This window comes from Hylobates moloch, unplaced genomic scaffold (assembly GCF_009828535.3).
Source record: "Hylobates moloch isolate HMO894 unplaced genomic scaffold, HMol_V3 SCAFFOLD_14, whole genome shotgun sequence".
NCBI lineage: Eukaryota > Metazoa > Chordata > Mammalia > Primates > Hylobatidae > Hylobates > Hylobates moloch.
In genome coordinates, this window is record NW_026652289.1 from 27,035,730 (window position 1) to 27,052,294 (window position 16,565).

General features: G+C 36.2%; 1 protein-coding gene across 6 annotated transcripts in view; it reads right to left on the reverse strand.

Moving 5' to 3' along the window:
- CHODL (chondrolectin) overlaps positions 1–16,565 on the reverse strand; it is a 458,585-nt gene that overhangs the window by 19,160 nt on the left and 422,860 nt on the right. For 2 of the 6 annotated variants that reach the window (XM_058427419.1, XM_032174416.2), the window contains exon 1: positions 6,127–6,689. The exons of 3 other annotated variants lie outside the window; for them this stretch is intronic. In XM_058427419.1, coding sequence (XP_058283402.1) covers positions 6,127–6,205 — 79 coding nt within the window. In that variant the 5' untranslated portion in view covers positions 6,206–6,689. Of the gene's footprint in view, positions 1–5,471; positions 5,491–6,126; positions 6,690–16,565 lie in introns of those variants that run through there. One more of the 6 variants, XM_058427418.1, reaches the window with a different exon arrangement.

A 16,565-nucleotide genomic window follows, 5' to 3' on the forward strand; every position in this document is an offset into this window, starting at 1 on the left:
TTCAAGATAATTTCTCTACAAACATATTGGGAAAATAAAATCCAAGATAATTTATTTGCTAGATGTGCACTAGGAGCTAATTAATTTTTAGATCTAAAAAGTATTTAAATATGTAAGTTTTTCTGCACTAGATTTGTTAACATTTATTTTAAGTTCATTGGTACATATGTAGGACGTGCAGGTTTATTACACAGGTAAACGTGTGTCATGGAGGTTTGTCATACAGATTGCACTGAATTTTTATAGAAATATTTTATAGAATATTTCTTTTATATAAAAGAGGCTTCTTTATATAAAATATATAAATATTTATTTTATATAAAAGAAATATTCATCCTTATTAGTTTCACACACAGCTACATAAACAGGCCTTTTTATTTAGAGAAAGTTATTATTATTAACATTCCTATCACTGTCACAACAAAGATTTCATCACTCTTTCCATGAATAAGTAGACGATTTTTGTCTTTTTTCTTAGCCATTAAAATTTCTATATAGCTAACTATTGGCAGAGGTTTAAATGCTCTTGGCAATGATATAAAAGTGGGGCCAAACTCATGAAGTCAGGGTAGTTTGCTTTTTCTTTCTGAGCAGAAAGGATCTATAATTTGGTTTTCTTTTTGCTTATGTTTGTTTACTTTCTGATAGTTGAGTGCTCAGTTAGTTATCAAAATAATAAATATTTTCTTATGTCTCACACTGTAATTATATATTATTAATATTAGATGAATATTGAATTTATATTACTTTTTCAATAAAAATATAAAAGACATATTACAAATTCCTACTGTTGTTCAATTATGATCTACCATTAGTTGCAAAAAAAAAGTAAAAAAGAGCATCCACATGGTAAATATTCCCCAAACCAGACTGAATTAACTTAGAATGTTTTATTAGAATCACACAAGATATTTTTTTCTTTTTCATAAATTCTTCTTATCCTCCTCACAATCACACCAATAAATATGTTGATACTACCATACACAGTGCAGCAAGGACTGTGATACCAATGCCAACACTTTTGAACTAAAAAGAAAATGACTGGTGTTCATTTTAAGTGTCTGCTTTCAGCATTGAATGTTACACCAACTTCTTAAAATTTTTTCTTATAAAGAGTTTTATTATAATAAACTTTTATTTTTACAACAGAGATTTTATAATGTACTTAATTGAATAGCGCATTATAGCTGGAGTCCATTTTCTTACATTAATAAACAAATTTATTGATAATTTTATTTATAATTTTAAATTAAGTTTATAAATGTAGGTTGTGGTCATTTTCTGGATGGTGGCAGCAGCAAGCCCTACTTTTCCAGTTGGAAAATGCCATAAGCTTTCTGAGAAGAGGATGAGACTATTTTTTTAAAAAATCATAATATTTACAATGGAGATTAGAATAATAAGTAGTAAACCAAGCATCAGTGTGACTTAAGAGTTCATGTAGCCAATCAAAATGAATTAGCTTTGAAACCAAACTCTACACTTGAACTTTGGGTACTTGAGATGATTTAATCGCCCCCGGCTGGCCTCAGTCTTCTTACTTAAATAATGAGACCAGTTATGAGTTTTATAGAAGTAATGATTCTTATAATAAAGGCCTGAAATTTAGAAATAATTTAGAATGCAGCACCTCATTTCTACCACAATCCATGCTTTGGGATAAATTAGGAAAAGACGACCTCTCCTGGTGAGAGATGGCAGAAAGGTCCCCCTTATAGACTGTTCAACTAGAAAAAGGTGATTTTGCCTCTAGGTGGCTTGAGCTACAGGCGCTGGGCTTGCCAAGCTGAGCTCCTTCTCCTCGCTTTTTGGCATGTACCTCGACACAGTGCACAACCTGCGTAACTGTGTTTGAACCTTTTTAATATTCCTAGCAATCCTACAACATAGGTGCTCTTATCTGTTTTCCAAATGAGGCAAAGAGGGCAGTTCACACAGCTCACAAGTGCTGAAGCTGGGTTTTGAAACCAGGCCATCTGGCTCTACAGTCCATGCTTTTACCAGGTTTCTATGCTGTCTCCATACGTCTCAAACCTAATATAAAGGTGAAATATTTCATGAACAAAAGAGATTGATGAATACAAACACTGTGCACGTTATCTATGTCAGAATCATTAGCATTAATCTGTTATTGATTATTGGGTGGCTAATATACGCAAGGCTTGTGCATTGAGAGCTTGTTTCTAAACAGAATTAGATTTTCTGTTGCAAATATTTAAATAAGAATTAATGTTGCCTCTGTCTCAGATTTTCAAACCATATATGCCTTTAATAAATTTTTATCTAGTCTTTTTATTTTCCAAATAAAACAAACTAGATCCAAATTGAATGCATTCCACATTACAAAGAGTATACCTTTAGCCAAGTTGTCATCCTGTGTTTTATCATTAGGAATATGTTAAAATAGTAAAAGAAACACTCTCATCCTAGAGTCGCACACATCCATCTACTTGTATATGAATTCCTGACACAGAAAGTTGCTGTAAATAGTAAAAATTGTTTGTGAGTGCATCTTTTGAATTTTAACCTTGGACTCCTTTATACATATATATATATATAAACATATATATAATATATATATTATGCATAATACATATATGTATTATATATTATATATGTATGTATAATACATATATGTATTATATATATTATATATGTATGTATAATACATATATGTATTATATATTATATATGTATGTATAATACCTTTAGAAAAGGTAGTATATTATATATATATAATACATATATATGTAATACATATATATATAATACATATATATGTATTACATATATAATATATATATAATACATTACCTTTTCTAAAGGTAATGTAACAGATATTGTCATCTTCGGGAAAGAATTATAAAAACAAAACCATAAAATGATGACAAACAGCAGTTGAAGAATAATGGCTATGATAAATGGTTAGTTCATTGAATGACTGGTAATAAGATTAATTTGTTCCTTTCATGCCCGAGAGATACTTAAAGTAATTGCATCTCCGAAAACTGCACTGTCATCATTTTATGCTTTTGATGATGTCATAGAATAGTTCCATAGGCTGAGATAGGCTCAGCAGTTTTTCTTGTATCTCCCTTGCTATATATTATATTATATTATATTATATTATATTATATTATATTATATTATATTATATTATAGTACGTGCTACTGTTCACCGTCCATGAATTTGCAATATTCTATGGTATCTGCATGATATGAAGAGAGGCCTCTAAATCACCCAGTCTCCTAAATAAAACGTGTGCCAGTTTTAATAAAGTTAAACTAATATAAATTAAAGTGTCCTGGAGAAATCTGGAAGCACCACGAAATATTCCTAATGTCATTTTGCAGGAAAAATAGGTTGGGGATCACTGCTATGCACACTAGAAAGAAAAAGGAAAAAAAAAAGAAAGAAACACGTTACTTCAAATCACTTCAAATGTTTAAAAGTATCACTTGCTCTTCAAATATATCCTCCCAACTTAGAGACCTGAATTTGGAATCCTTCATATTTATCCTTATGCCTACAAGTAAAATCCTTTTACCTTTATCCTAAAGAAGACATCATTACTCACCAGTCACTTCACAAAATTAAATGATTGCAGCTCCCATAGATATTCTCTACACATCTGTGTGTAGTAAGAAATCAGTACAGGTCTAAGCTCCTAAAAGTAGTTTCCAAATTAGCACCATAAATTCAACAAATAGGCTTTGATTATTATCATCATGTCACATGTTGTTTTGCATATTTGTACATCAAAATAAGCATGACCACTGACCTGGAAAAAATACATTCTTATTACTACCAGATGCCACTAAATCTCATGGGTCCGATTATGATGACGAAGTTGTTTGAAATGTCATTTCTTGCTAAAATATATCCACTTTATTTTTAAGTAATGCTCTAAACTTTAGAAAAGGTGATGTATTTAAAAGTATAGGAAAGTATCTTATTGAATATTTTAAAGTATTAAAGATAATTTCTGTGGAGAATTATTTTGTGAATGTCTATTTTTCTGGGGTCAGTGATTATTTGAGTATCCTACATAGAAATTATAAATTGTTGTACTGAAATTTAACAAATAGAAATATATTCCATATGTTGTAAGTATGTTCCTAATAACAGCCCCAAGGAGGCTCTTATTCTTCATTAAAGATTTGGTGAATGGTTCCAAGTGGCATGAAAAAATTGATGCATCAATTCAAAACTTACATTGGACAGGTAGACAATGGATCCATTAGAAACTACTGCTACAAAAATGTCAGGCTTTAGGCTGCTCTGTTCTCTGGCCAGTGTGGTCAAAATATATCTTTTTAAAAAATTAGTCTTCAAAGAATAAAAGTCACAAATCAATTTATAGATGGTTAAATTTCAATGTGAATTTCATGACCAAAGACAATTGAATTATTCATAAGAAAAACATAACTAATTATTTTAATATCAAATAAACATCATCATTTATGCTAAATCAAATAGATCATGTTCAGTTAATTAGAAACTTTCCAGATGTCACCTACAAGATGCCTATAAGTGCTTAATAAGAAAACCTAACAAAAGGTTTGGAAAAAATTCTGTACTCATAGAACACAAAATACACCTCTTCAACAATTTTTTAAGCTCTGTTTTTACTTTAGATATTATTTTTCCTCCCTTTAAAATGTTTAGGCCTGGGAACAAGAGCATATCTAAAGGATATTATTTAGGTAAATGAGTAAAAAACATCTTATGTTCAAAGCATGGTCTCTGCTGTTCATTCAGTTGCATGAATAATTCTGATAAATACAAAGACAGATAAGTAATTCACAAAACCAGATGAGTCTATATAATGAACTTTTTCTTTGCAGCTAACTTAGGGAGGACAAGGATCTAATGTCACAGATTCTGAAAATTCTGAAAAAAGTATAGAGTGATCGGTAACTACACATGTAAGAATTATATTCTGAAGCTGTAGAACATCACAAATTGCTAAGGGGAAGATCAGTGACAATTAAGCTTAATATGCCAATGTCTAAAGGTCTGGCTTCACAACTGAATTAGTTGCTGTCATCTGTCATGTATTTCTACATCTAGTGACACCTGTTGTATAGGTGTACAAAAGTGAAAAGGGCTATTTGTGCTTTTTATGTTTAAAAAAAAACTTTTCACCCTCAAAACACATATATCCAACAAATACTTATTGCAATGTTTCAATGAGCATAGTAAGAGATTTCAATAAAGTGTAGCTATGATCAGCCTTTATGTAAGGCCCTAAGCACATTCACCCTAGGTCATTGAGAATCTGTATCCTTTTGAAGAGACCTTCCCAAAAAGTAAGGGAGAGTAGTTGCAATATAAATTGTTCAACAACACGACAGTGAGAGTCAAAAAAAAAGAAAAATCAAAGAAAACCTGGGAAGTTTGCCAATTTTGATCCATTTTCCATGCACCGACTCGACCGACTTGATTGTGCACCTACTGTGTGACGAACCTGCAGTCATTACCAAGTATACCTCGGCCCAACTCCAGCTGACTTCATTTTCTGGGAAGTCCCCAACTTGGAACGAAGTGTGCAAAGGAAAGGCATCTACACGCAATGACCACCCTCCAGTTCCTTGCCAGCAGTCCTGCTGAGAACAAAGACCGAATGCCCAGGCAACCGGAGGCGACCCACAGCGAACTGATCTGGTCACAGAAAGCATCCGAGTGAACACGGTGCTGGGACCAAAGTCCAGTCAGAGCGACAGAGGGTGGCATTTCTGCGGTGGCTCTTCTGTCTCTGGGTTCCCTCTGCCTCCGCCCTACCCCACCCCTTTGGCAGGTGCTGAGCCCGGCCCTGTGGTCAACTCTCTCACAAAGAAAGTGGAAATCACTCCTGAAAAAGGCTATGCCGCTCGTCATGAAGCAGACGCTCGCTCCGCAGCTACTTAAGCAAGCGCTTCACAAAAATTTAAACTTTTCTGCGTGTGTGTTAGAGAAGAGAGGGAGGAGAACAGCACAATCAATTTCTCCCCGCCTCCTCCCGGGCCCTTACACCATGCAGGTTTCCAACGCCCCGGAGAGCCTCCGCCCGAGAACAGGCTGCCCGCCGCGCCCCGTGGTCCCCTCTCCCAGCTCGTTCTTCGCGGGGACGGCCCCTGACTCACCGCTGACCACGCGGCGGCAGAAGGCTCCGTGGCCGCAGAGCAGCGCGGCGCCCAGCAGCAGCGAGACCAAGCGGCTCATCGCGGCGCGGTGGCAGCAGCAGGTGTGGGGTGGAGCGAGGGCGGCCTCTGCCCAGGGCGCAGCCCGCGACTCTGACTCTGCAGCCTCCCTGCCTCCCTGCTGGGCCCTACTCCCGCCGCCCGAGCCCAGCTGCCCGACCCCCTGCGCGCATCGCCTTCGGCCGGGACCTGCCGCCTGCCGCGCCTGTGCCGCGCGTGGATGTGCCGGGCTGGAGTTCAAGACTTCGAGGGTGCGCGTTTGGGGAACTGAAGTTGGGGGGTCCCGTGTATGTCCCAGAGGCGAAGCAGAAGCCCCGGCTTGGACCACACCGTTGCGCTTTGCTTCTCTTCCCCGGCCTCTGACAAGTGAGAGGCTGAGCCGGTGCGCCCTGGTCCTGGATCACAGCAGCAGCCGCCGCTCTGCGCTCAGGCACCGTCTTATATACCCACGTCCCGAGGTTCCGGCCCCCTCGCTAGTAATAATTTTTAACTACTTCGTCTCTCCAGCCATGTGGAGCATCCCAGCACCTCCCCTAAAAATGGGAGACACTTTGAAAACAGTCCAGCCAGCAGCCCGCCTCCTCTGGTCCCCTGCTCCCTGTCCCCTCTTTCCATTCGCTGGCGGACTGGATACTCATTTGTGTAAAATGTGACAGCCCTGCTATTAAACTCTGGCAAAAAGTTGGAGCCATTTGATTTTCTCAAAGATAAATGTCTACGGGGTTGCCAAGTTTTGTGGCCTTTCTCTTTCTGCGCTGAATTGCTTAATCATATGTATTGCTAGATGCAGGGCACTAGCCACTATTTAAGATGGATTGGTGAAGTGAGAGCCAAAACCTGCTCAGTGAATTATACAGTGTGGCAGGTTTTTCCCCACCTAGGTTCTGCAAATAGATTATCTCCAAGCAGGTTGTTTGACGAAAACTGCCACAAGAGCAAATTGAAAAGAATATGTGAAGCAAGGTTTTCAAACTGATTTCACTCTCAGTGTTTGCAACTCCAGAGAAAACCGTCAACACAAAGTAGACATTCTGAATTCTTGGGAATTTCCTGGAGGTAAAATGAAATTTATGCATTTCTTTGCAATCATCTATCAGTGATCTACAATATATAAGAAGTAAAGCTCATTGGAAAACCTGCATTTTTCATAACCTGACCTGCTCTCTTTATTAAAACAGTCTACCTAAGGACTGTGATACCTAGTTTCCAGGAGTACTGGAGAGAAGTTCATAAGAATTTAATGTATATCAAGTCCATAGTATGAACTCTGAAAATGTTCTCATAATGAGCTTCAGTAGAATTGGTATTTTCTCATTATGTTGCTTTAAATGCATGAGAATTTGTTAAATAACATTATTTGTCTTATAGGAAGTACACTTTCCTCTAACTTCCTGCTGTCTTTGGTTTCATAAGCCACGGGTACACTGTAAGCATCTGTTGGACTGTTTTATTGGAAAAAGGAAGTAAATACTGATACAATAAGGACAAATCTTCCAGAATCAGAAATTTTAGCACTTGTAAAGGCCTTAAAGATTATTAAATGCACCCTACTCGTGACAGTAGAATTCTAGCTCCGTCTGGAGTCCCAGCTATTCCGGAAGCTGAGGTAGGAGTTTGACACTGCAGTGAGCTACAATCCAGCCACTGCATTCCAGTTTTGGGGACATGCAACATCCCGTCTCAAAAAAAAAAAAAATAGAATTCTAAAATAACTACAATAATGTCTATTCTATCACTTCCTTTTTCTTATATTCGCTTTAAAAACACTAATTCATTGCAGAACCGTGGGCAGTTAATAAATTTGGACCTTGTAGAGGCTACGGATTCTGTGACTTTCACACTAGCTAATTATTCATGAGAAACAGGCACTGCTGGGATTCTGAATGAAAAATGGAAAACTGATATGCCTCCAGGCAACAGAGCTATAGCTCAGCCCTGGAAACCATGTCAAAGAGTATCACTGGGCATAGCCATGGTAGGAGAGCTGTCCTCCAGGGGCTCACAGTCCAGTGTAGAGAAAGAAATAAAATAATAACTGTGTATAAATGCTGTAATGGAAGGGTGAATCAAGTGTCATGGCTAGCATAGAAGATGAGAAATTCATTTGGAGGCATATTTGCAGGAATTCTTTAGCAGCAGTCAAGGTTGATGGTGGTGATCCCCATGGCTTCTCCAAATACCTGTAGAACTAGAGTTCTCAAGGGGATCTCCTTTCCCCTTTCATGCCACCCTACTCTCAGTTACTCATGCAGTCCAGAGCTACTGTAAACAGTCCCTCTTTGGGAAAGAATACTAGAAAATTACAACATAAGCACTAGATATATATTCCTACATATCAGTAGGCCCAAATGTCTCTCATGCCTAAAAAGCTAGCAAGAATGAAGCCATTTTTTTTGTCAGGAAGGATCTTCATGGTATTAGTAATTCAGGAAGTCCAAACTATAATAATAACTGTATCCTCGATGTGTTTGCACAGACTTCCTAACATACAGTTTCTTATCTTCAGGCTAGAATTATATCAGTTTAAGTTGGCCACATTCATTAACTAAGGCTGTTCAGCAGTTATTCTGGATGTTTGACTTATCAGGAAAATAAACTATTACAGGTTCTTTTTAGATATGATGTTTTTAAGGGGACTGTCTGACAAGAACAGCTTTTTTTGTTTGTGTCTCCATCACTTCAAAACATCTGGATGGGTCATCACTAAGTTCAGAGATCACAGTTTGAGTTGTCTTAAATATAAAATGTGAGTGGTACTAGACATGCTTTTTGGAGACCCCTGATGGAAATCTCTCTTGGCTTCTTTTTTTTTTTTTTTTTTCCATACAGTACAGTAGGGGCTATAAATTAAAATTTTTCAACAAAATTGTATTTTGGAAAAATGTTACAAGGTTATTGGGAGTTGGGGGAAAGCAACAAATGTTCAATAATTTTATTAACAAAGGATTTTAATTTTCCCCTCTTGTAGATATGCATAAGGTGTCATAGAAGACACATGTTTTCTGATGACATATTTTAGTTCCAAATTAACCAAACAAAATTAGAAGTTTAAGAATTGTTTATAAATCGATCCAGAAATTAAGGGCTCTTTCTAGGGCAAGCAAGAGAAGAGACTATAGGGTTATGAGAGGAATTGTGTATGTCTGGAGCTGGGCCCCAGGTTAGCTCATACCAAACAAGACCATATGACTGGCAGTCAGGAGGGAGGTCCCCCACAAGTTAAGGGTCTTTGTCGACTTAAAAAAAAAAAAAAACAGATTAAAATGAGAACTTCAAACTGATTAGGCTAAGGAGCTCAGCATCTATTCAACACCTAAAATGCATCACTCTCTTCAAGCCCCCAAATAGAAAGATGATCTCAGTAAAAGTGGCCACAAAGGAATCTCAGGAAAAAGTTGGTCACTGAATCTCCAGAGGCTCTGAAACACCAATAGAGAAACAGTATTTGGAATCTAATGTTTTCAAAAGTGATACCAGGACTCTTAAGCGTATACTATGGAATCTGTATAAACATCCCAAATATACCACGAACTCCTTCACTCTCCCCATTCAGTTTCAAATGTCTGCAATTCCCAGTGAGCATCTGCTTCATGCGCCCATTAACACGTCTCAAGGAAAGACAGCATAAATTCCAGCCACTGATCTGCACTCAGTGGCTCTTCACTTGGGCAACTCCATACAGTGGTTTCAGCCTAAGTCACAGCAGGCTTCATTCATTTGCGCTCCAGATCAAAAAGTGACAAATACCATTTTCAAAGGAGATTTGTTACAATGTTTAAAATTATTACAGCTTTACATTAATACATTTGAGTTTTCAGAACCCAACATTAACTAACCAACATTATTTATTATATTATACTTTATTTAATAACAGTTAACGATTCTCCTGAGCACTAGCAGTAGTATTGTCAGGACATAGAAAAATAAATATTTGAAAGTTTAAAAGTAAAATCATTACTATATAACCACTTTAGCAACAGGCAAAGTTTTTTTTTTCTTTTTTTTTTTTTCTGAGTAATGCTTGGTTATCATTTCCATTAAGAGAGCATTGAATCCAACGCCCCCAATTTTTTTTTTTTTTTTGAGACGGTGTCTCGCTCTGTCGCCCGAGCTGGAGTGCAGTGGCGCGATCTCGGCTCACTGCAAGCTCCGCCTCCTGGGTTCACGCCATTCTCCTGCCTCAGCCTCCCAAGTAGCTTGGACTACAGGCACCCGCCACCACGCCCAGCTAATTTTTTTTGTATTTTTTAGTAGAACAGGGTTTCACCGTGTTAGCCAGGATGGTCTCGATCTCCTGACCTCGTAATCTGCCCACCTCGGCCTCCCAAAGTGCTGGGATTACAGGCGTGAGCCACCGCGTCTGGCCTCCCTCCCAATATTTTAGAGATGACAGCTTGGCATCTCTGTGGGTGTGTAACTGGCTTAAATGTAAGGATAAGCAGTTGGCCAAATTCCCCTGCGATTTACTTGTTTTTTTCAAAACATGTCTATTCTGTAGAATACATGACCTATCTCATTCAGGAGCCAGTTCCACCTTCCTCATAATCCCGGAAGTCAGTTTTTGCAGGGCTATCTAGGGGAACTTCATTGTTCATAACGATATCAGAAATATAATGAAGAATTATACACACTACTAAACATGATTTTCTATAACTGGAAGTTAAAATTTAGTAACAATTCAGTCTGTTGCATGCTCTGATCATTCAGGTGATGAGTTAAAAATATTTATAGAACTCCATTACTAGTAATATATCCTATCAGATCTAAAGAATCATATAAATATGTGCGCATGTTTAACTATCAACTCAGTAAATTAAAATTTCTTTTTAATGCTTCTTTATTAAATTAAAGCAATGAAATCTGTTTCTATTGCTGGCAATCTAGTATAAGCCAGTACCATTTTATTCTAATCACAGCTTCATTACTAAATATGGTCTTAATATACGTTAATACAACCAAACAAAATTGAGATAATCAAACAAAAAATATATAAGCTAAAGTCATCCTTGCCTCAGGGGTCTGATCTGAGTTTTTAGATACATAATTGACTAACTCCTTATTGGGGGTGATATTGTACTATGGCAAGATTATTTGGCTAGCAGAAACATTAATCTAAATTTTTCATTAATCTGATCTTGGGCAACTTTCCTCATCTGTTTGGTTTTCACTTTATAAAAAGAATGAATTGGAGAAGTTCTATGTTTCCTGACTGAATGAGATTCTACTGCAGAAATACTGTTATTTCATAAACTTTCCAAATGTTCATCTTTATTCCCCCCAGCCAGAATGTCATGTTTTTTGCATATATGCACTAATTTTCCAAATATATATAGATGCTATGGTTCTAATTAAATGTAAATTTAATTGTAAAATGTCACTTAATTTATAAATCTTTTCCTATATATTCTGATCAATATTTACCAAGAGAACAATTGCTATTATGCGAGGTCTGAAAAACAATACGTATGTTAAAAATAGGGCTTCATACTCAAAGAAGTTGGAAATTGCTATGCTAGATGATTTCTAGAGTCCTTTTCAGCTTTACAATTTATTTCACTAAAGTAAAAAAAGCTTAACATCTTCCATCTCTTTTTATTTTCTTCCCTCCCTCCCTCCCTCCTTCTCTTCTATTTTTTCCTATAAAAATGACAATGGTTTGATTTACAATAAATGGTTATATCCTCATTTAATTTCCAAATTATTCAGATAATGAGAGTTCTGAAAATTTTCTATGGTCCTTTGACTAATAAATCAACATATCACAGATGCCATAAAAATGAATAATCCAAATAAACCAAAATAAAATTGACAGCCAAGTTGAGTAAAAGATAATCCAACTAAGAGACCATAAAACTGTAAATGAATTTTTGATAGAGCAAGATATTTTCTATAAAAGTGTTTTATTTTACTAAAAGGGAAAGGGTGTAAAGAAAAGGAATAGATAAAGACCTAAAAAAATGTAAAATATTCCTTTGTGGCATTCATAAATATTAAATGTTTCTCCAAATATATCAAATGACTAGGAAACAATAGTGCCAAAGCCAGCCATAATAGCAATAAACTGTATTATGTGGGCTGACATATAAAGTTAGAGGGAATCTAAGGGAAAAAAACCAAAGGTATTAAGAAAAAAATCAATTTAAATATCCTTCTGGAGGTACATCTGTCACTCTGCTGCTCTTTCATACATTGTTTCTAAGCGTAAATAGCTCACATGCCAAATGCATGTGTATAATGCAGGACAGCAATACGGAAATTTTGGAAATAATAAGGAATACTCTGTCAGATAAGCCATAGATATCAGCACCCATAAAAGTTTCTTTATCCTCTAGATTACCTTTTAAAAAGGGAAAGTTATTATTTATCTGCAATAAGGTATACATATTATACATTCCAAAGAAACTCCTATAAAATAAACCTGAACAGAAAGGAAAAAACAACAAAAGTTAAATGTATTTCTATTGCTTGATCCTTTACACCAGAAAAATTTAATGGAGCATGTTACAGTAAGAATTGGTGCTATAATATTTCTCTCCAAAGAATGGACACAAAAATTCATAAGGTAGCCTTAATTTTCTAGAGTGTTAAAGAACATCAGACAGCTACGAAATCATCATGAATGTCTTAGTCATGTACTTCCTGTCTTCTCTAATAAGTAAATCATTTAATCTGGCACTAAAAAATCAGAAATAATGTTTTTGATGTTTAAATATTTATGATGTGAATAATACAACAATTACAAATATATATATGTAAAGTTCTTCATACAAGACGAGGATAATCATAGTGGACTCAGGCCCATCTGTGCTGAGACTCATTTACTTGTGACTGTAAAGACTTCTGGAAAAAATATTACTTACTGGGAATAAAATGGAGCATAAAGCTAGGCCTCACAATCTTAATACTCTAATCAATTCCACCACCCATCCACAGCAACCCCTCCCTGAACTGTCACATAACCACATTGGTATGGTTAGGCTCTGTGTCCCCACCCAAATCTCATCTTGAATTGTACTCCCATAATTCCCACATGTTGTGGGAGGGACCCACTGGGAGATAACGTGAATCATGGGAGCAGTTTCCCCATATTGTCCTCATGGTAGTGAATGAGTCTCATGAGATCTGATGGTTTTATCTGGAGTTTCCTGTTTTGCATCTTTCTCATTTTCTCTTGCCACCACCATGTAAGAAGTGCCTTTCACCTCCCACCATGATTCTGAGGCATCCCCAGCCTTGTGGAACTGTAAGTCCAATGAAACCTCTTTTTCTTCCCAGTCTCGGGTATGTCTTTATCAGCAGCATGAAAATGGACTAATATGCGCATCAGTTTACATAGCTTATTCTAACATGTTAAGGACCACTAGAACTCTGGTGTCTCTTCCCAGACTCTATATTGGTTTTCTCTAACCCAAGTTAATAGTTCAGGGTGCTGAGAAGCTTTAGGACAATCATAAAGGAAGTGAAGACACTGTCTTTCTGTCCTTGCCTCCATCTACAGAAAGGCTTTCCCTGACTAACAATCTAAGTCCACCTCTGCTTATCCTCCCCCAGTTTTTTCTATGACTGCATCTATAATTTACCATTTATTGAACACATATTGCACTTATTCTGTTAAAATTGTGGGCGTATTTATTTAATGTTTGTCCGTCTCTACTAGGTTGTAAGCTCTGAGCTAGTTTATTCTCCACCAGTAGGTGGTTTTATACTTCACCTACTGTAAATAAACATTAGGAGGGAAATTTTTATGTTTATTCAATAAATAAACAGTAGGTGGGAAATTTGGGTTAATTTTAATTAACAAACAGTAGGTGGAGAATATTTGCTATGTATTTGGTAAATATTTATCCAAAATTGAATCTCTGAATTGTTTTTTAATCTTCACCTGCATCCAGGTTTTAGAGATTTTTCCCCTTTCTACTCTCTAGAGTGACAAGGGTGGGAGAGAAAAGGGATGTATAATAAGAACTGCAACCAACACAGGAAGGATATTCTCCTTTCTTCCACACTTCCTTACTCCTATAAAGGAGATGGAAGAAGGCTTTGGCAATTCTGAAAAGCCCCCCAATACCTTCCTTTCCTTTGCTAACACTCAAGGATGTCAGGCTTGCAAAGGCTTAATGCAGGATTACTCTTGAAAACCTCAAGATTCTAACCTGCATTCTAGAATCTTAGGTTAATGTTTGCTTCCTATTCTGCAGAAGTCACTGAGTAGCCCTTACTTTACCTATATGTAATCTTTTCTGAGAGAGAGTGGAGATAAATGCAAAATTGAGACGTATATTCCTAGATAGATAGTCTAAATTTTGTTTTTCTACTTCCACACTGCTATATGCTCCCACTAGTAACATCTTCCAAGAATATGGTAACCACACATCTTGTGTTGCCTGACAAAGTACTAATTTGCCCAGAACAGTGCAGTTCATACCCTGATATTTAACATGTGGTTGATTTTCACATCCTACATGAAGCTTACTTTTTAATTTCCACAAAAACAATTATTTTCTTGCTCTGATTTTTTAAAATCACAGCATATTTCTTCTCCAATAGTTAGCTGTATAAATTATGCCTCTTTATGTGGACACACCAGTCTCCTATAGAAAAAATACTATACCATAAAATATTCTGTATCCTCCATGCCTAACAGTGTCTTGCATACTAGGAAGTCAATAAGCGACTTTTTGATTTTTAAGATTTTTAAAAAGACTACAAATTACAACACAAAATAAAATTTTATCTATCTGAATGTTAATATAAGCACATTTTCATTGAGGATATCTTATAAATGTAAGTAGAAAATTTGTCATGCATTGTTCAAGTGGTTATCTGAAATTCATGTCAAAATTATTAAGATTTAAAATATTTTACAGATTTTTAATCAAATTTTGCAAAATTTTTTGAATTATGAACCTGCCTGCTCACTTTCCGAGCTTCACCATTGTAATTTCTAGTGTGGTGTTGAGGTAAGACCTAACAGACACAGAAAACACTGGAGTCAAGTGGCCATATGACCATACTCCCTTCCAAAGAAACCTTAAAGATAATTTGTGAAACTCTTAGGATTCATAAAACACACTTTGAAAGTCAGACTTTCAATCAATAAATAGCTATAATATCCTGATAAGGGTCTAAATGCTCAAAAGCTACAAAAAGTAATCAAAGCTTGATATGGTTTGGCTGTGTCCCCACCGAAGTCTCATCTTGAATTGTAGTTCCCATAATCCCCATGTGCTGTGGAAAGGGCCCTGTAGGAGGTAACTGAATCATGGAGGTGGTTTTCCCTTACGCTAGTCTCATGATAGTAAGTTCTCATAAGCTCTAATGGTTTTATAAGGGGCTTCCCACTTCACTTGGCTTTCATTCTTCTCTTTCTGCTGCCCTGTGAAAAAGGACGTGTTTGCTTCTCCTTTTGCCATGATTGTTAAGTTTCCTGAGGCCTTCCCAGCCACGTGGAACTGTGAATCAATTAAACCTCTTTCGCTTGTAGATTACCCAGTCCTGGGCAGTTCTTTACAGCAGTGTGAGAATGTACTAATACAAAGCTCATAGATGAAAAGACTTCTGAGATTCAGAAAAAAAGAAGGACAATTGATTCATCTTACTTAATAACCAACAGATGATGTAAATACACTGGACATTCTAAATCTATATGATGTTAAGGTAGAAAACTATTCATTTTTGAACATGATAAGAATTTCCATTCCTCCCTGGATTTATAAGAATTAAAAAGGAATACAATTTAGCTTAATATGAACTATTTGTCTGTCTTTTCTGTCTCACCTTTAATGTTCTAGTTTCCAATTGCTGTTCCAGGTTGTCATAGCAACCAAATGCTATTTTCAATAAGTTTTGATAGAAAACCTGTTTGGAACACGTAATTTATTATAAGTGGAATGCATTCAGTTGGCTGCATGTGTGACAGATTCTTCTATTTTATAAGAAACTATTTGATCATATTATCCTTGGTGACTAATTCTTAACTCTTTTATAACAAAAATAACCCTTAAATTTTATAGACAATAACAGGAATCACTTCACTGCGGATATGCCTGTAGCCAATCCAAAGAGTTAACTGGGGTTTAGGTTTAGTCTCCTCCAGCCCAGTACAGACAATCTTCATAATCAACACATTGTTTTGTCTAAAATATAGATTTATCATATATTCAGTATTTTAATTTTTAAAATTTTCTTCCAATGTTAACATGAATATACTTGCAGAAAATCTAGTACAAAATTAGAAAAAAATGCACAATGCTACCATCAGAAGGTCCTATTAAAAAAACATACACAGGCTTTTACATATTCATCTGCTCTAAAGCTTTTAATTACACTCTGGACTACAGAACAAATTTGGGGCTTCTTTGTCCCTCATTTGTGGCCATTCA